The sequence below is a fragment of the Solanum dulcamara genome, chromosome 1 (assembly GCF_947179165.1).
Source record: "Solanum dulcamara chromosome 1, daSolDulc1.2, whole genome shotgun sequence".
Classification (NCBI taxonomy): Eukaryota; Viridiplantae; Streptophyta; class Magnoliopsida; order Solanales; family Solanaceae; genus Solanum; species Solanum dulcamara.
In genome coordinates, this window is record NC_077237.1 from 66,376,579 (window position 1) to 66,397,269 (window position 20,691).

The window sequence follows — 20,691 nt, forward strand, 5'->3', positions numbered from 1 at the left end:
ATTCAAGACCAAGTTGAAGGCCAATGGAATAGTAGATAAATACAAAACCAGGCTTGTTGCCAAGGGTTTCTCAGAACTTAAAGGGATAGATTTTGAAGAACAATTTAGCCCTGTATCTAAGGCCACAACTATTAGGGTGGTTCTATCTATTGTTGTTAGCTTTAACTGAGAATCCGGCAGCTAAATGTCAAAAATGGATTCCTCTATGATATCTTGCAAAAAGAGGTATACGTGAGTAAACCTCCTAGATTTGTTGATCCTAGGTATACTCAACATGTTTGTCTACTGAAAAAGGCATTGTATGGTCTTAAAGAGGCACCAAGAGCTTGGTTTCATAGGTTTAGCATGCATCTCCTACATCTTGGTTTCCTCTATAGTAAGATAGATCCCTCCCTATTCACTTTGCAGACTCACAAAGGTACCATATTCCTCTTGTTATACGTAGATGATATGATTGTAATAGGAAGTAATTCATTACATGTCTCAGAGTTGGTTTCACAACTTGAAAAAAAATTTATTATGAAAGATCTTGGTCCTTTACATTTCTTTCTGGGGATAGAGGTCAAGTATTTTGCAGGAGGAATTCACTTGAGTTAGAGTAAGTATGTGCTGAGTTACTGGACAAGACTGATATCACATTGGCAAAGTTGTAGTTATTCTTGTGTCACGACTCGCTATCTCAGGCTGTGATGGCACATGTCAACGCCCATTGGCAGGTAAGCCTACCCTTAACCTTTAGCCCAAAACCAGAGGCAACGGGCTATCAAGCTGAAGATGAGCAATAAAGCAGAAAATAATAATAATAATAATAATAATAATAATAATAATAATGATAATAATAATGATAATAATGATAATAATAATAATAATAATAATAATAATGATAATAATGATGATAATGATGATAATAATAATGATAATAATGATAATGATGATGATGATGATAATAATGATAATAATGATAATAATGATGATAATGATGATAATAATAATAATAATGACAATAATGATGATAACAATGATAATGTTGTAAAATAAACTAATTTAGTTACATAAGAAAAGGAGACAATAAAAGAGAGAGAAATAGTTGAGAAGATATCAATATCTATATATTTTTTATTCTTTGGCATGACTATTTATAGCCAAATTTACAAAGCTAAAGAATGAATAATTGGGTTGGGTAAAAGACGATTAATTGGGTTAGGGGAAAAGAAAGATTAATGGGATTAGGTAAAAAGGGTGAATGGACATCCACAATGTTTATATCATAACACTCCCCCTTGGATGTTCTGTGTAATGTGTCTCATTAAAAGCTTTACAAGAAATAATATACATAGTAGTTATTTTGAACCCCCATAGATATTGTGCCTCGTTAAAACCTTATTAGGAAAAATTCAGTAGGAAAAAGTCTAATGAAGGAAAAAAATACAAACATCTGATAATATGCCTTGAGTTCTACCTCATTAAAAGCCTTATCAGGAAAACTCAGTGGGACAAAACCTTGGCTAGGGAAAAAAGAGTACAGTGCGTATTTTGCTCCCCCTGATGAAAACATCACTTGATATCTCGAAGACGACGCATTCTAATTTTGTATCTCATTTTCTCAAAGGTTGAAGTTGGCAATGCTTTGGTGAACATATCTGCCAAATTGTCACTTGAACGAACTTGTTGGACATCTATTTCACCCTTCTTTTGAAGATCATGAGTAAAAAAGAATTTTGGTGAAATATGTTTTGTTCTGTCTCCTTTGATATATCCTCCCTTCAGTTGAGTTATACATGTAGCATTGTCTTCATACAATATTGTTGGAATGTCTCTTTTCAAAGAAAGACCACGTGTTTCTTGAATGTGTTGAGTTATAGATCTTAACCAAACACATTCTCGACTTGCTTCATGAATGACTATTATCTCTGCATGATTTGAAAAAGTAGCAACCATAGTTTTCTTTGTTGAACGCCATGATATAGCTATACCACCACACGTAAATAAATAGTCTGTCTGCGATCGATCTTTATGGGGATCAGACAAATATTCCGCATCTCCATAACCAATCAATTGTGATGTGGATTCATTTGAATAAAGCAATCCCATATCAATGGTCCCTCGGAGGTATCTGAATATATGCTTAATTTCATTCCACTGTCTGCGCATTGGGGAAGAACTAAATCTTGCTAATAAGTTTACTGAGAAAGCTATATCTGGTCTAGAATTGTTGGCAAGATACATTAATGCACCAACTACACTAAGGTATGATATTTCAGCACCAACAAGCTCTTCATCATTTTCATGAGGTCGAAATGGATCTTTATTAATATCAAGAGATCTCACAACCATTGGGGTACTCAATGGATGTGCTTTATCCATATAAAACCTCTTTAAAATATTTGCAGTATATATTGACTGATGGACAAATATCCCATTTGTAAAATATTCAATTTGTAGACCAAGATAAAATTTTATATTTCCAAGGTCTTTCATTTCAAACTCCTTTTTTAGATATTTTACTGCCTTTGAAAGTTCTTTCGGAGTTCCAATAATATTCAAATCATCAGCATATACTGCTATTATAACAAATTCATATCCAGACCTTTTCATAAAGACACAAGGGCAAATTGGATAATTTTTATATCTTTCTTTTAGCAAATATTCGCTAAGACGATTGTACCACATGCGCCCTGATTGTTTCAACCCGTATAAGAATTTCTAAAGCTTTATTGAGCAAGTTTTTCGAGAATCCTTGTATGCTTCAGGCACTTTGAACCCTTCGGAAATTTTTATAAAAATGTCATAGTCCAATGAGCCATATAAATAGGTAGTGACCACATCCATTAGGTGCATTTCAAGATTTTTATGAACCGCCAAATTCATTAGATACCTAAAGGTAATTGCATCCATCACAGGAGAATATGTTTCCATATAGTCAATGCCAGATCTTTGCGAAAAACGTTGGGCTACAAGTCGTGCTTTATATCTTACGACTTCACCCTTTTCATTTCGTTTACGCACAAAAACCCATTTGTGCCCTACTGGCTTGACACCTTCAGGTGTTCGGATTATTGATCCGAAAACTTTATGTTTTTCAAGTGAAGTTAACTCTGCTTGAATTGCATCCTTCCATTTTGGACAATCATTTCTCTGTCTACATTCATCGACAGATTTTGGTTCAAGATCCTTATCCTGTTGCATTATTTCAATGGCAATATTATAAGCAAAAATATTATCGACCACAATATTATTTTGGTTCCACCATTTTTCTATCTAGACATAACTTATTGAGATTTCTTCATTCTCATTATTTTCAGGTACTTGGACCTTCTCGGTGGTATCACCATTTGTTGTGTCTCTAGGCTCTTCTTAACCACTTGCCTCCAAATTATGATCATCTTGATTATTTATTCCTTTTCTTTTTTGAGGATTTTTATCTTTGGAACCAATTGGTCCTCCACGTTTTAAGCGTGGCCTAGACTCATTTGTTTGAATAAGTTGTCCTACCAGGACATCAACTCGAACTTGAGCATTAGCAGCTGGGATATGCGATTTAGTAACTCGTGGAAGGTTAGTAAATGCATCCGGCAGTTGATTTGCAATATTCTGCAATTAAATCATCTTTTGAACTTCTTGCTCACATTGATTTATTCGAGGATCTAAATGCCATAATGATAATGAATTCCAATCTATCTCATTTTTTAATTGCTTATGTTCTCCTCCTAATGTTGGGTATACTGATTCATCAAAATGACAATCAACGAATCTTGCCGTAAATAAATCTTCAGTCATAGGTTCCAAATATTTTATAATAGAAGAAGATTCATACCCAACATATATTCCCAACCTTCTTTGAGGACCCATCTTTATGCGGTGCGGTGGAGTAATTGGGACATATACCACACACTCAAATATTCTAAGATGGGAGATATTTGGCTCCCTTTCAAACTCCAACTGTAACAGAAAAAATTCCTGAAAATTTGTTGGCCTTATGCGCACAAGTGCTGCTGTATGCAAAATAGCATGCCCCCATACTGAAATAGGAAGTTTTGTCCTTAGTAGCAATGGTCTAGCTATCAATTGGATGTGTTTAATCAATGATTCTGCTAGACCATTTTGAGTATGAATATGAGCGACCAGATGCTCAACTTTTATTCCAACCGACATACATAATCATTAAAGGATTGAGATGTAAATTCACCAGCATTATCAAGACGAATTATCTTTATTGCATAATCTGGAAATTGTGCTCTTAACCTTATAATTTGCGCTAACAATCTCGCAAAAAACATATTGCGAGTTGATAATAAGCACACATGTGACCATCTTGTAGATGCATCTATCAAGACCATATAATATTTAAATGATCCACATGAAGGGTAAATTGGCCCACATATATCACCTTGTATATGTTTCAGAAACGCCGGGAATTCAATCCTAACCTTAGTTGTTGATGGTTTAATAATCAGTTTTTCTTGAGAACAAGCAACACAAGAGAATTTCTTAAATTGAAGAATTTTTTGATTCTTCAAAGTGTGTCCATGTGAATTCTCAATAATTCTGCGCATCATATTATAATCGGGAGCCCAACCGATCATGCCAAATGATAAAATCATTAGAATCGGTAAACCTTTTGTTTACTATGGCATGTGATTCAACAGTACCAATATTTGTATGGTACAATCCAGAAGAAAGTGCAGGTAATTTTTTGTGCATAATTTTCTTCTCCATATTTATTGTAGTAATATAAATGTATTCAATCTTTTCTTCATTCGCAGTCTCAATATGATAACCATTTTGACGAATAACCTTGAAACTTAACAAGTTTCTTTGAGATTTACTACAATACAATGCATTATCAATTGTCAATATCATTCCTCCATGTAGTAATAAGGCCACTCTTTCAGAGCCTTCAATTAATTTTGTACTACCGGATATTGTATTGACATAGGCCTTTTTCATAATTAAATGACAGAAATATTTTTTTTCTTTTAATATCGTATGAGTCGTGGCACTATCCAAAATGCACATATCTCCATTACTCATCTTAGATCCAATTGAAGACTGGAGAATTTATTTATCTTCATAAAATAAAAATACATTATAAGAAATAAGTAATAAAAACAATATGCACATAAGTAACAAAAATAAATAATTTAAAAATAAAATAAAATAAAACAAGATTAAAATCAAATAAAAATCATAATATAGTAATAAATTGTTTAAAAGATGATATTATAACTGTGAGTAAATACGTATAATATAAGTTAATAACAAAACTGAACACATCTAAAATAATGTAATTAATTTGGATAATAATATATAAATCATCAAATTAGCAACAAACACAAAGTGTGTAGTGACTGCATAAAAAAATTAATTATAATTAATTAGAATTTCAAGTAAAAAAAAATAAGTTAAAAGGTATGATGTATTAACATGTAGCGTAATAAAGAATGAATCACGAATTAATGTAGTAGTGATAAATGTAATTATTATATAGAAATAGATACAAATACGGTGGTATATGAGTGGTTCAGCATAAATAGAAATATATAATAATATGGTGTGCAATTGATGTAGAAAGTTGTAAAAGAATTAAAAAAATGTAGGAAATGTGCTATAAAACATATGGGAATGAAATAACAGAAAATGTATATTTAAAAAGTAATAATGGACACAAAAGGAGTGAGTTTTGCTAGAAAAACATAAGTCCCTCCCTTTTTTTAATAGATAAACGTAAAAATACGATAATTCAAGGTACATAAAAATGACAAATTATTGAAAATCATACAATGAAATTAAAAATCAATTATAATCCTTAAAAAAGTCTTCAACCTCCAAATGAGTAATATCATTGAGGTCATTAAAATCGTCATCCTTCAAAGCTAGATTTGCTTCAACATTATTATTATGCGAAGGTCCTGCCTCAACATTATTTTCAAACGCTAAGTGTGACTCTATCCGAGTATTTGAAGAAGAGGCACCACCTCTATTTGCCTTTCTTTTGAATGAATTTTGATAAAGTCTTACAAAATGCTCAGGTGTCCGACATTCATATTTCCAATGGCCTTTCATGCCACAACGATGACAGTTACTTCTTGAAGGGCCACTTTGAGAACTGATATTGTTATTCCTTTTATGTTGACTACCACCATGATGATTATTATATCATCTTCTGCCATTGCCACTTCCACGCACATTATTGTGGCCATGATTTTTATTTTGTCTTCTTTCAGACTGGCCATGTGGTTCTACCATATTTGCTTTCGGTAACGGGCAGTTCCAGTGGGACGGACTTCATGATTTTTCATTAAAAGGGCATTATGTTGCTCAGCCACCAGAAGACATGAGATCAATTCAGAATATTTTTGAAAATCCTTTTCATGGTATTACTACTGTAATATCACATTAGAGGCATGGAAAGTAGTTAGTGTCTTTTCCAACATGTCCTCATCATTTATAGTTTCCCCACATAATTTTAATTGGGAAGTTATTCTAAATACAGTAAAATTATACTCAATTACAGTTTTAAAATCTTAAAACCGTAAGTGCATCCACTCATAATGAGCCCTTGGCAATACCGTGCCCTGAGGTGGTCATACCTCCCTTTTAAGTCTTTCCACAATTCAAGTGGATCTTTTACTGTCAAGTATTCAACTTTTAGGCTTTCATCTAGATGATGACGAAGGAAAATCATAACCTTTGCTTTATCCCGACTTGATGCTGTATTTTCTTCGATTATAGCATCACCAAGACCCTTAGCGGTAAGGTGGATTTTAGCATCAAGTATCAATGACAAATAATTTTTGCCAGAAATATCAAGTGCCACAAACTCCAATTTTGACAAGTTTGACATGATAAAATTAATTTAAAAATAACAAAGACAAGTTAAAAATTAAATTTCTTCAGTAGATATACCTGATATAAAAGTTAATTTTCTGAAAAAAAAGTTAGAGTTTCGTGCTGATAACGTGTTGTAAAATAAATTAATTTAGTAACATAAGAAAACGAGACAATAAAAGAGACAGAAATAGTTGAGAAGATATCAATGTCTATATATTTTTCATTCTTTGGCATGACTATTTATAGCCAAATTTACAAAGCCAAAGAATGAATAATTGGGTTGGGTAAAAGGCGATTAATTGGGTTAGGGGAAAAGAAAGATTAACGGGATTAGAAAAAAAAGGGTGAACGGACATCCACAATGTTTATATCATAACAGATAATGATTTTTTTACTTTATGAAATCAATTTAAACTAAAAATACTTTAGCTCATAAATTATGTATTAAATAAATAATAGAAATTAATTTTTTTTTATAAAAAAATTAACTACCTGCAAAAATTTGTACCTAATGCTGTTGTGCTGATTTCATTTGACCCCTAAGTTTGGGATTGAAGAACAACCCGTCTCAACGTCGGTGATTTGCTTCTCATCAACTTTCTCCGGCGACTTTCCCAGTGAAGTTTCCATCTTTCTCCTTTTTCACTTGTAATAGAATTGAACCACCAATGGCAATAGCAAGTGTTCTCATTTTCTACTTCACTTTCCCATGTCGTAATACGAGTTTAATATCTGTTTTGCAAGCTGACCTACTTGCTTTTCCACTTCCTGGATCTTTCTTTTCTTCATGTCAACATCGATCCTTTAAATCTTCATCTCACTTTCAAAATATACTGAAGCATAAATCAACAAGTGAAAGAAAATGGTATAATTAATGTTTTAGAAGCACCCAAGGGTGTGCCTTAGTGGTGAGCACCATGAGGTTTCAGCTTCAATCCCCAACAGAGACAAAAACAATTAGTGATTTATTCTCGGCGGCAGGTATCCCATATAATTAGTCAATGTGCGCGAAAGCTGGCCTTGACAACATAGTTGTCAAAAAAAATTAATTCTATAGAAACTTCAATGACAGGAAAGTACTCATTTTGGAAACTACAAAAAACACTGTGATTTTTTTCATTTGTTCTAGCTTTGGTGGATAGAGTTAGGTGCTACCTATTACTAATGGGAAATGATGGGTATTCCGTGAAATTAGTCGAGGTACATGTAAGTTGACCCGGATACTATGATTATTAAAAAAAGTAGTCATTTTGGAAACTACCATATGGTAAATGAGAGAAGTTTGCCATAGCAAACCACACTACCAGAGAACTTTTGACAAATTTTCTTGAGTTTTCTGTTTATCAAACATGTCGGTGCCTTTCTCCATGGCTCTTTGTAGCAGCCCACTTTTCATTTCAATTAGCTTTCTATTCTCACTTTTATTTATAGTGATGGTGACATCAAGGGCAATAGTAAATAGTAATCCTTTTAGCAGTATCAATCATGTCAATATGATATTTGTTCAGATTCAAAGCACATTCTTCAGTAATGAGATCTCCTCCTATAAGTATTGAAATGTCCTCCAAGTTGCCTTTTCTATTACCCCCTTAACCAAGAGCTTTAATGATGTAATGACATACTCGACTCAGGCTTTGCTGGTGAAAATAATTGATTGCAGCAGAAAAATCATTAGCAAGGAAATGTTTCATTCTAGAAGAACTCTCTGATGGTCCTTTTACTGTTATATTGCTCCATATCCAAACTTTTCTCCCATTTTATATATGATAACAGTAAGTAAAGTTGACATAACCTTGTAACTTCTTGTACCACAATCTTCAACAGTTGCTTTTTCGGTTTTCACCTTTATTTTTTTTATGCAATACAAGTGTTTTTAAGGAGCTAAGCATGTAATGAACTTCATCACTACTTAGTAAACTTTCTATAACATTTGTTCCTCTATCCAGAGATTCTTTATCAAGAGATCTGTAGCAACTAAAAACAGTCAAGTCATGTATAATGACTCCATAAGCAGATTGTAGTTGCAAACCAGATCTAACCAATGCATTCTTGAATATGCCTTCATTGGGGCTGTTGTTTTAATGAAAAGTTCAAGAGCTGAAACTTGAATCCTTCATTGTATTCCACTTTCATTACCCATGATACCAAGAGAGTAACTATCACCAAGCTCTCAAACTCAATAGCTACAAAGTCAAAGATGCCTCCCAGCATATCTTCGGATTTGGCCTCTTGCCTCCCTGTTGTGCATTAAACAAAGCCATGCATCCCGAACATCAAGTAGAGGTATCATGCCTTGCTTATAATACATTCTCCCATATTCATTGCCCAGGTCCTTAATGTTGTAGATAGCAGTAAATTATCTGACCCAGCAAAAGAAAGGATTGAGATGCATGTTGCTCTTGAGGAATATTGTTTTATTGATCTTTGGAGTATTGGTATTTCATTACTATGTATAAGATCTGCAAAATGGTCAGTCGGGAGTGCAATTGCATAGCATGACGATATGGTGCTGCTTTTATTCTAGCTATATTGGAGCTTCTTAACTAATCAAGTTTGATGACCTTTCTATAGCGGTGTACTGGTTTTTATTTCTCTATGATTGTATGATTTGCCATTCAGGTTTTATGCATTTATATGGTTAGGTTTCGTAGATTTAGGACCCCTTTGCTTAAGTGAAATAATGTGGAAAAAAAGAACATTGGAAAGAATTGCTACTTTTTTGTGGCTGATATATTGGATGCCTTTTCATGATTTTCAGTTGATTTACCATAGTTTTTTCTGTAGTTTTTGAATTGTTAATTTTAGGTTTTATGACCAGTGAAAACCTATTAAGAAGTCCAGTGCACAACCTTAGTTGTTTTAGAGCATTTTCTTGTATATTTTATTTCAAACTACATAACATATAGGGAGAAGTATGTAAGGATAGTGCAGGGATGTGCAATGTGTTTTTCTTTCCCCTCCCTTTTGGTGTTTCCTTTGAAGCAACTGATAACTGAACCTAATAATTAGTTGGTCCTCGAAGGGTGCCTCTCACACTTTCCCCTTAGTGAAAAGGTCCGAATTCTTGAGCCTTTTACAAGCTTTTGGAAACTAAAGGAATGTTTCAATGTATAGCATTTTAGTTTTCCATCCCAGTAGACATTTGCACGCCCTACTTTTTTTTGGTTGCCACTCTGAAGAGCCCTTTGGATGAGTCAAATAGGTTTTCCCTTGGCTGCAGATTTTTTTTTTTTAAAAAAACAGACTTTAAAATGTACAGGCAAGAGGTGTTAACATTCATTTGCACGGCGACATAAACTAAACTCTTTTTTTTTTCCATGTTTTTTGGGGTTTTAGAACAATGGCGAAGTTGGATTTTCTTTTTCGTATTCCCGTGAGCCTTTTTGGACGGGTGAACTCTATTTTGAAATCATAGCTTATTTTAATCCTGCTTTGCTTTTCCTCTTCCTGTTTTCTAGGTAAGAGCAAATATCTTGATGTCTTCACTACAAGAAACGTAAAGCTACTTAAATGTCCATTTCTTGTTACATTGTTCTTTTCATTGTACTTGTATATTTGGATATTGCAGTATCCCTTTAGCGTTATTTAGTTTGGGACCTTTGGGTCAATGATAAAGCAGGAAACTTAGTTATGGTGTTGGCGAAGCTGGATTACAAATTTGAGACTGGGATGTTATGAATGGAGTTCAACATTTTGTTTAGGGTTAATTCTTTTTGTTTTGACACACTTATGCCTATTATCATAATCTAACTTATGTGCCATAATAACTGCAGATGGGAGAACTGCAGGTGGAAAAGCATGTTAAGTACATTTTAGCAGTTGAAAAGGTACTCATCTTGTTCTTTTTTTTTAAAACCCCTCCCTAGGAGCTCCCGCCTTATTGCTCCCTTAGTGATTCTAACTCACAACCTTAGGGTTGGAAGTAACGGGTGCTTACTATCCGAACAACTCTTTCTTGTCTATACTCATCTTGTTCCAGATCTACTTTTTTTTTTCCGTTTCATTTTATATTATATTTGTTATTGCATTACTTGTTCACGGGTAATTTTTCTACTTCTCTGCATCGGATTTTCTGGTATGCATATCTACTTCTTACATATGACTGGCACTGCTCAAACATACTACTGGAAGACAAAATATTTCTTAACAAACAGGCAAAGGTTAAATGGAATTGGGAACAATTAATTCATGTGTTTTCTAGTAGACTTCAATGTGGAAGTTAGTAAGGACAAAGAATGTTCAATAACTCTAGGAGAAATGAATCCCCTAATTTCGTAGCTGTGATTGACCTGCAAATATTTTATGTTCAGTTGCAGCATGAGTAAACGTAGTTAAAAAATAAATAAATTGTTTGTGGATTGTTGGCTTACTGTATATGTGTATCCATGATATTATTTTTATCTCTAAAATGTGCTCATATAACTTCAGAGGAAAGATGATTTTGAATCTGTGGTGATGGAGCATCTGAGGTTAAATGGGGCATACTGGGGATTGACAACTCTTGATATTTTGAGAAAGCTTGATGCTGTGGATCAAGATGAAGTTATTTCATGGGTCATGCAGTGCCAACATGAAGCTGGTGTGTTTTCTTGCACTTCGTTTTGTTTTGTGACAGTAAACTTTGTACATATTTCCAACTGTCCTGCAGCTAGTCTGCCAGCTTCTGTATTGAGGATGGTTTTCTTTTATAGTTTTTGTTTCTTTTTCTCTCCCTTGTGGAAGAGTTAATTGTTAAAGTTACTCTACATGGTCTTTATGTAAAAGTTCACTTCTCTATTTGTCCAATATGCAGGTGGATTTGGTGGTAATATTGGCCATGATCCACATATGCTGTATACACTTAGTGCAATTCAAGTCTTGGCCCTATTTGATAAACTACATGTTCTTGACGTTGATAAGGTGTCAAGCTGTATCCTTCATCACTTCTTCTGGAATCTATCATTGCACTGGAGTTCCTGTCCATGGACCTCTTAGATCTCACCTATATGTATTTGTATGAAGTCTGTAGCACTAATAGCATTGACTGTTTTTGCCAATAACCTCAGAAATCAGTACTTGGATATGTTTGGTGGTAATATTGGCCATGATCCACATATGCTGTATACACTTAGTGCAATTCAAGTCTTGGCCCTATTTGATAAACTACATGTTCTTGACGTTGATAAGGTGTCAAGCTGTATCCTTCATCACTTCTTCTGGAATCTATCATTGCACTGGAGTTCCTGTCCATGGACCTCTTAGATCTCACCTATATGTATTTGTATGAAGTTTGTAGCACTAATAGCATTGACTGTTTTGCCAATAACCTCGGAAATCAGTACTTGGATATGTTTGGGTCATTTGGTGAGATTGCTCTGACACCTAAAATATGGTGAAACTAATGTAGAAGGCACTCATCAGTTGATTAATATTAATGTAATTGGCTTTGAATCCATTAAAAAGCAATTGAGGATCTGTAGCCAAGGATAAACTTGACTTTTCGGCCAGATATTGCAGGCCTGCAAAATGAAAATGGATCCTTTTCTGGTGACATGTGGGGTGAAGTTGATACACGGTAATAGCTGCTCATTTTGCTTACTGTTCTAATATTTCAGCATGCGTCAGTGTAGTATTCACATATTTTATTTTCTTTAAATTTTACTTATACTAGCAGCGATTTGTCCTTCATTTTAGATTTTTGGAACAAATAATAGTAATTTTAGAATGTATGACCTAAATTAAGTCTTCTTTTAGGTTTTCTTACATTGCAATCTGTTCTCTAGCATTGCTGCGCCAGTTGGATAGAATTGATGTTGCAAAAGCAGTGAAATATATTGTAAGTTGCAAGAATGTGGATGGTGGATTTGGATGCACACCTGGAGCAGAATCTCATGCTGGGCAAAGTATGTTGAACAAAGAAATAAATGATTTTTTTCATACTTCCTATAGTTGTATGAACTAAAACATGAACAAGAGCCCCTATCTGATTTGAGTTCTGTATTATGTTTGTTCCAGAGATGCAAAATATTTGCAAGATTTTAACATTTCATGTTCCAGTAAATCCAGGATTCCACTCCTAAGTTATTGTAATTAGGGTCTCATAATAGCATAATTTTTATATACAATCATGACAATTAGCACTTATAAGTCATACCAGAAACCCGGATTAGTTGGCAATAACTGAAGCATTAAGATCATCAATGAGAAGGTACTGGTGTCGCATGATATTCAAGCTGTCAAAAGATATGAAATAGTCAGTCATGAGCAATGGATAGAGTACTGTGATCCTTTATGGGCATTATCTGCTTTAAATGAACTGATGCAAACTAACTGAGAATGCTCTGAAATAAAAATCTTCTATTTTGCTTGTCTCTTCTTTTGCATGGAACAAACGGGATCTGCTGGAGGAGTTTGTTTCTCCTAATAAAATATTTTATTTATCATTCAATGTATATGAGCATCTAAAGTTGCGCAGACTCTTTATTTTTGCTACCGCACCCGTGTCGACACGAGACGCGTGCAGGTGCGGGTGCGGGATATGTGTGGGACTCAGTCAACCCACATCAGATACTTTGACCAAGAGTCCGTGGACAACCCACATCAGATACATCAGACGGGTGCGGGTGCGAGATACGTGTGGGATTCCATCAACCCACATTAGATACTTTGACCAAGATACTTTTCCTCTTGGTCAATATACATTGCTTCATGTGTCAAGCCAAACAGAGAGATGCTAAATATTCAAGCGGCTGTGTTCGACTTATGGTAGACAGTAACAATGATCTGTAAGGAGAATTGGTGGAAGGTCTTGAATGACTTTCTTTTTCTTTTCTGTGGGAAAGAGTATCTTTTATCTTAATAACTATATTTTTATAATATTGAATATTTTTAGCTGAATCCCCGCACCTGTATCCATACCCGGATTCGTATCCCCAAATCTTACAATTTAGATTTTGCCGAATCAGAGAGTGTCTCGGACACCCACACCCGAGTCCGAGCTACTTAGACGACAATTAGTCAAAAGCCATAGTATCCGTGAAAAGTTAGAAGGAGGGAGCATGGTTTTGGCTATCTGTTTGTATTTAACCTCCTTGTGTTACATTTAGTTTCCATCTTTCGCTAGTCTTCTTATCGTATGTGAGTCATTTTTCTGCTGCATTACTGTACTGCAATCGTTTCTATGCCTCTGCATTGCAGTTTTCTGTTGTGTCGGAGCTCTTGCAATAACTGGTTCTCTGCATCATGTTGATAAGGACCTCCTTGGTTGGTGGTTATGCGAAAGACAAGTCAAATCTGGAGGTCTAAATGGGCGTCCTGAGAAGCTTCCTGATGTTGGTTATTCATGCTAAATTGAACTTTCTATTTGTATGTCACTTGAGCTTCATTGATATCCCTATTGTTTCCTCTTAGGTCTGCTACTCTTGGTGGGTTCTCTCCAGCTTAATCATGATTGACAGAGTGCACTGGATCGACAAGGAGAAGCTTGCCAAATTTATTTTGGACTGTCAGGTTACTCTGCATTTGACCAGTTGTTTCAGTTGAATTTTAGTCATAGATATCATATTTTCATGTAATTGTATGACTCTCTCATCAACTTACAAAACTTACCTTCCTTGGTAAATGTAGGATAAAGAGAAGGGTGGAATTTCAGATAGGCCAGATGACGCGGTTGACGTCTTCCACACTTACTTTGGAATCGCTGGTAGGAGTTAGATGATCATGCTTTTTAAAATGGTTTGCATAGTTTTGTCTGTAATGACATGTGGATGTCTTACTTTTGAGCATGATAACTTCATATCTGATGAGAGATGGAAGCTTCGAAGTTTGTTAAGAATACATGACCCTGATCTAAATCATAAAAAATCTTTTGTTACAATATGGTTTGTTACTTACATGTTGTAGTACATGTCATTACCTTGAATAAGATTCTGAGCTAACAAGGGTGTTCATAATCAGCCATTCACATTAACGTGAGCCATGACTCCAACCTTTCTGACAACTAATGTGGTATCTTGGAATAACACCCAACATGGGTGTGTTAGCCATGAACGTGATTAAGGATCATTAGTTACAAACACCCCCACCATGGGTGTGTTAGCAATTCAATCAATTATGCCAACTTTCTGATGGAGGAGTGGGGAGGTTAGTAAAATGATGTGCATACATGTTTGTCTTTAGAAGAAATTACAATAATCTCCTGCATCTGAGATGATTTCAGAGATATAAATTTATTTTAAAAGGCAAATGATGAATAGGAATATTGAAATGATTTATTAAGTCAACCCCATTAGATCCACTTGCTATAAAGTTGTAACTGCATAACTAAGTTGTTGAATGAGTTTGTTTATCAGTCCGAACATTTCCATAAAAGTGGTGAACCGATAGTTGTCAACTTCGTTATCCTGGTTCACTTTTTCTGTATAGTTAAAGTTGACTTTTCAGACCCGACTGTCATAACTTATTCCTTTGTATTTTCTGCACTGCAGGGCTTTCACTTCTTGAATATCCAGGACTGAAACCTATAGATCCTGCTTATGCGTTGCCTGTTGGTGTCGTAAACAAAGTTATCCTTTCCCGTCTTCCTTGATTCTGGTGCATAATTGCTTTTAGTATGAAATTACCTAAATGTATAATACTCAAAGAAAGTGATTGGTGTTGTTAGAACTGAAGCATTGTTTTCGTCACCATGGCTGGATTCATGTTCCTATGCTGTTTGCGGGTCTGATTGGCCTTATCTCTTGTTCTTGTGCAACCTGTGTTCTGGTGAAAGTTTGAGATTCAGTTTAATATATATACCGTTGTTTCCATTTCCATATTTTTGTGTCTTTGAGGGCTCTGGATCGCAGTATTTTCGTGTCTTGGGTTTTATGTCATGGTGGGTTCAACACCTTGTGCTTTCTTTTGCCTTTTAACTGTAAATACTCAGAGAGTTTCTGGTCCTTGTATGTTTAACACATAAAGAGTATTGGACACCTTATTTTCTCTAAACTTACATTACAATTTCTTGTTGCTCATCTCTTCTAAGAGAATTAGAAAATGGGGTGCCTTTGGCTCTTATTTAAGCAACTTGACCGTCAGTGTGCTAGCAGCGGATGCAGCTATCACGACGTCCAAATTCTAATGTATTTGTTTCTAGTGCATCCTTTTTTGACTTTTAACAATGTATGCATTCTAAAATTTGGTACAAGGAGTGACTTGGGAAGATGCACTCCTATAACTAACACATGTTGAATCACAATATATTTTCCGTCGGACTGATTTGAAGATGTATTTGTACATACATAATGTTTGACATGACTATTTTATCATACCATCTCTATAAATTGGTGTTTAATATTAGATCTTGAGAAATAATTTGGAGAATAAGCAATTAATGTTAAGGGTAAAACATGAATATGCCAAAAATAACAAGTAAAAGTGAAATCTATATTTGAAATAATGAATAAATAAAAGAGAACAAATGGAGTATTTAAACGTTGCTAAGAATTATGTGTCATACTATTCGGATGAATATACTTTTTAAAATTGGATGAATATAAATGGGTTCATTTAAGATTCTAGCACATCCAAAGTAGATGCTTTTTAAAAATCAAACCAACAAAAACTATCTGAAGGCAATAAATAACACCATACCAAGTGGCACACATGATCTATATTACTTCTTGTTTAGCCATAGATTTTTAAAGTGGAAACCTGAAATTTAAAAATTTGAGTATTTAAAGTCATAATTTTTGGGACTTGAAGTTGTCTTTGAACATGTATTTTGTTTGAAAAAAATTAAACTTTAGTGAAAGTGAAATTTCTTCAAAAATATGCGTGAAATTTTAAATTTTTCTTGGAGATAAATTAAAAAAATCTGATTCGAAATCTCTAGTCAAACACTACTCATGTGTTTTTCTAAAATAAAATAGTTATTAATTTCTTCATTCATATTTTAGGGCAACTTCTTAGGTCTACCTCTTTTGCCTTATAAGTCTGCGCCACATTATAGCTTTGTCCAATAAAATTATTTCCTCAACAACTGTTCTGTAACACCCCTCAAAATTTCTCCCTAAAATTCGAACCTTCCTTGTACATGTGTAGGGTCAATCGTAATTATTTCGAAGTATATGCTTGAGTTAAGATGAGTCCCTGAGGAATTGAAGAGGGTTGGAGGTGGTGTGGGGTCACAGAGGACCCCTAGGACCAAGCTAAGTCCAAAAGGTTCGTCGTGGCTAAGTTTTAGGATGAGTTCGTATATGGGGTCGACTTCTAACGACCCTATCTTTTGAAAGACGACAATCTGAGTGTCCCACGACCCATTAAATTAAAGGTCGTCGAGTCTTCTTTCCAACACCACCAAGAATGTAATTTTTGGAGTTCGGAGTCAAAAGATATGATGATCCTAAGATGAACTAGCACATCAGGGATTTTCAGGCCTGGGTTGAAATTGCTGGAAAACTGGGCTTGGCGCCGCAGTGGCGCGACGCTCCACTATCGTGCCAGGAACATGCCTCAGTAGTTTGGCCCCTGGCGCGGCGCGCCACTACGAGGTGTGCAGGGTTTTCAAGCCAATTTCCAGAACCCAGAAAATATTAGCCTTGGTGCTGTAAGGGCGCGATGCGCCACTATCGCGCCAAGAATGTGCCTCAGTAGTTCGGTCCTTGGCGCGGCGCGCCACTAGCCGATGTGCAGGTTTTAGGCGAAATCTGCCTGGCACTGCAATGGCGCGACGCGCCACTATCGCGCCAGGGGCATTTTTGCCTATTTTTTAGAACTTTTGAGAAGGGGCAATTTGGGAAATATCCCGAATTATATATGTATCATCTTTGGGCATTTTGGGATCACAATTGCAGCCCCTCTCTCTCTCTCTAAAAAGCCCTAAGAGTCTCTCTCTCTCTCTCTCTCTCTCTCTTCTTCTTCTCCATTCCTAGCAAAGAGTTGTTCCAAGAGCTTCAAGATTCAAGTTGCCATTGAAGACCCAACAACAAGGTTTCTTCAAGAATCTATTCTAAGGTATGTAAGGCTATCCAAAACATGGGTTGAGTCCACCCATGTGTCCTACTCTTGCTTTGAGGTTAGATGTCCATGAAAATGGAGTTTCTTGGTATGGTTTATGTTTGAGTGAGTTTTGTTCCCTATTTATTTGATTCTATATGTGTCGATGTTGTTGGGCTACGAAGTCCCTAAAAGAGCCTTGATGTGAGTGTGAGTTGATGAAGATGAGTTGTTAAACATGCTTTATTGTTCTTCTTAATTATATAGATTATGATAAAAGATGCTATCTTCTTAAAAATGATGCTTACCTTGAATTGTTGATTTAAGGCCTCAGAGTTGTGATAAGTTTCAAAGATTGATTAAATGGATAGAGGAAATGATTGGTTATGTTCACATGTTGCTATAAATGTGCCTTTAAATTTCTCTTGAAAGATATGATTTAGAGATGATTGATTGTGCTAGAGTGGATGAGTTGACAAGGTTTAAATGAGACTTGTCGATATGATTTGATTGAGTCGATTGGATGGAGTTTTATGCACATTGAGTCTTGGGAGGAGTATCGAGCACCGAATTGGGTCAGAGTAAAGTCCATACTCGAACCCAATAACGACGTCGCCAAACGTAGGAGGGGATCGAACCGTTAAAGTCGAATATTTCCCCAAGATGTTTGTTCTAACATTATAGGACTTTGTTGGATTGGATCCATGATTGGTTGATTCGTTTATACCTTGACAAAGTATGAACGGACGCGGAAACAACGTCGGTTTGTTGTACTTTCACTGGCTCATAAGTGATGGTTGTCGGATAAGAGAAACTCCCATTTAGGTCTTGATAGTACTCCGAGTCAGTTGAGTTGAGTGGCATGAGATTTGGTCCGGTCTAAATCACTTCTTGTTAGACTTAGGACACTTTAGTGAGTTGTTATATATATATGAGTTGGGATCCTGAGTTGATATTGATGCTTTCGTGATGTTTATTTCATCCGGCCATTTTACATACTCTTACATTCCATGTACTGACGCCATTTGGCCTGTATCGTCTTATGATGCAGCGACAGATACTAGAGATCATCAACCGGCGCTCCGTTGAAGATCCACATACACTTTCAGCCAGTTGGTGAGTCCTCCTAGTTTCCGGAGGATGTTGAGTTTCCTTGTATAGTTTGTTGTTGTTTCTTTTATTTTGGATTGTTGGTAGCCACGGGCTTGTCATTAGCTCCTTCTATACTTTGATAGAGGCTTCATAGACTAGAGCGTGGGAAGGTTGGATTGCTATTTTGAAGAAGTCTTATTATATTGTATCGATGAGTTGATAGTGATTGGACCTCGGCCCTTATATTATGAATAGTGTGTCTATGATTGAGTCTCCCTCTGAGTGAATATGAATGAGTGATAGTGTGACTGAATCAGGTAGTTCGCTTGGAGGCCAGAAATGGTTTTCGAGTGCCGGTCGCGCCTAGGGTACCCTCCCAGGGCGTGACAAACATGGTATCAGAGAATAGAGTTCAAGTGTCCTAGGGAGTCTATGAAGCCGTGTCTAGTAGAGTCTTGCTTATGGGTGTGTTGTGCACCACACTTATAATCAGGAGGCTACAAGACATTAGGAATTGTTTCACTTCTTTCATACTCTGGAATTCGTGCGATAGAGTTAAACTCTATAAAACTCCTTTCTAATTCGTGCGTTTGTACGTTACAGATAATGCCTTCAAAACGTACGGCTAGCCAGAGGAATGTTGATAACAAAGATATGACCCAGTCAGAGGTACGCCCGACAAGGGCTAGAGGCCGGCCTGCGAGATATGCGGAGGCACCTCAAGTGCCTGCTACCCCGCCTGCACCCACGTCAGAGGCAGAATTTAGAGGGGCAATTACAATGCTCACTCAATTAATGGCTGCTCGAAATGGTAGCCAGAGTTCGCCAACTCCCAGCTCTTGTTCCCAAGAGCCGTCTGCTGCGGCCAGAATTCGAGACTTTCTGAGAATGAATCCGCCGGCATTCATGGGTTCTAAGGTTGATGAAGAGCCACAAAACTTTATTGATGAGATGTGGAAAATTCTGAAAGCTATGCATGCTATGGAAATTGAGGGGGTTGAGTTGGTGTCTTATCAACTCAAGGATGTAGCAAACATTTGGTATAACCAATGGGAAAAAGGTAGAGGTGAGGATGCTGAACCTGCTATGTGGGATGAATTTGAAGGAGCTTTTCTTGACCACTTCTTTCCCCGAGAATTGAGGGAAGCGAAAGTGGAGGAATTTGTGAATCTGAAACAAGAAGGCATGACAGTTAAGGAGTATGGCCTGAAGTCATCCAGCTGTCCAGGTATGCTCCAGAAATGATCCCAGATATGAGGTCAAAGATGAGGAAGTTCGTCTCCGGATTAGGGAGGCATGTGAAGAAGGAGTGCAAAACAGCATTGTTGATCTCAGACATGGATATTTCGAGACTAATGGTGTATGCTCAACAAGTGGAGGATGATAAAAGAAAATACAGAGAGGAGCATCTGAGCAAGAAGGCAAGATCAGCCGGGCATGAGGATAATCAGAGGCAAAACAAGGGCAACAGGTCCTTCTTCCAGAAGAGGCCTCCCAATTATGCCTCATCTATCGCAAGTGCACCTATGCTGCAGAACAGGTATGACTGGCAAGGACAGAGTCGCTAGAATTTCAAACCCCAAGGTTCTCAATCCCAAGCTAGCGTGGGTTAAGGTTCGCAAGGTAAGCCACCATGCGTCAAGTGTGGTAAGCTCTACTTGGGAGAGTGCAGAGCGGGGAGGGCCGGTTTTTATAAATGCGGCCAAATGAACCATTTTCAGAAGGAGTGTCTAGCATGGGGAGACAAGGCCCAGTTCTCTACTACCGCACCACCGGCTAGGGGTGATCAGAGGGGCACTACTTCAGGCACGA

At 36.2% G+C, this 20,691-nt stretch overlaps 2 protein-coding genes across 4 annotated transcripts; both read left to right on the forward strand.

The window, feature by feature from the left end:
• Window positions 1-7,328: 7,328 nt before the first annotated feature.
• Window positions 7,329-15,623, forward strand: LOC129892965 (geranylgeranyl transferase type-2 subunit beta 1-like). 3 transcript variants are annotated; one of them, XM_055968484.1, is made up of 10 exons: window positions 7,329-7,448; window positions 10,605-10,658; window positions 11,260-11,410; window positions 11,624-12,007; window positions 12,319-12,385; window positions 12,565-12,713; window positions 14,008-14,141; window positions 14,221-14,319; window positions 14,437-14,512; window positions 15,297-15,623. In XM_055968484.1, the coding sequence occupies exons 4-10, from the start codon at window positions 11,827-11,829 to the stop codon at window positions 15,395-15,397; spliced, it is 807 nt and encodes a 268-aa protein (XP_055824459.1). In that variant the 5' UTR covers window positions 7,329-7,448; window positions 10,605-10,658; window positions 11,260-11,410; window positions 11,624-11,826; the 3' UTR covers window positions 15,398-15,623. The 3 variants fall into 3 exon arrangements, with proteins under 3 accessions (XP_055824459.1, XP_055824568.1, XP_055824507.1); XM_055968593.1 differs by lacking the exon at window positions 7,329-7,448 and adding an exon at window positions 7,482-8,603; XM_055968532.1 differs by lacking the exon at window positions 7,329-7,448 and adding an exon at window positions 8,650-9,114.
• LOC129893669 (geranylgeranyl transferase type-2 subunit beta 1-like) lies at window positions 10,172-11,805 on the forward strand. Its single transcript, XM_055969087.1, has 4 exons — window positions 10,172-10,204; window positions 10,605-10,658; window positions 11,260-11,410; window positions 11,624-11,805. The coding sequence occupies exons 1-4, from the start codon at window positions 10,172-10,174 to the stop codon at window positions 11,803-11,805; spliced, it is 420 nt and encodes a 139-aa protein (XP_055825062.1).
• Window positions 15,624-20,691: the final 5,068 nt, after the last annotated feature.

Excerpts from the sequence above, each read along its gene's own strand:
- LOC129892965 (XM_055968484.1), top strand. The coding sequence starts at position 11,827 with ATGAAGTCTGTAGCACTAATAGCATTGACTGTTTTTGCCAATAACCTC. Across the intron at positions 12,008-12,318 it reads CGTTGATAAGGTGTCAAGCT|ATATTGCAGGCCTGCAAAAT; the intron begins GTATCCTTCATC and ends CTTTTCGGCCAG. Across the intron at positions 14,142-14,220 it reads GTCCTGAGAAGCTTCCTGAT|GTCTGCTACTCTTGGTGGGT; the intron begins GTTGGTTATTCA and ends GTTTCCTCTTAG.
- LOC129893669 (XM_055969087.1), top strand. The coding sequence starts at position 10,172 with ATGGCGAAGTTGGATTTTCTTTTTCGTATTCCC. Across the intron at positions 10,205-10,604 it reads ATTTTCTTTTTCGTATTCCC|ATGGGAGAACTGCAGGTGGA; the intron begins GTGAGCCTTTTT and ends TAATAACTGCAG. Across the intron at positions 11,411-11,623 it reads GCAGTGCCAACATGAAGCTG|GTGGATTTGGTGGTAATATT; the intron begins GTGTGTTTTCTT and ends TCCAATATGCAG.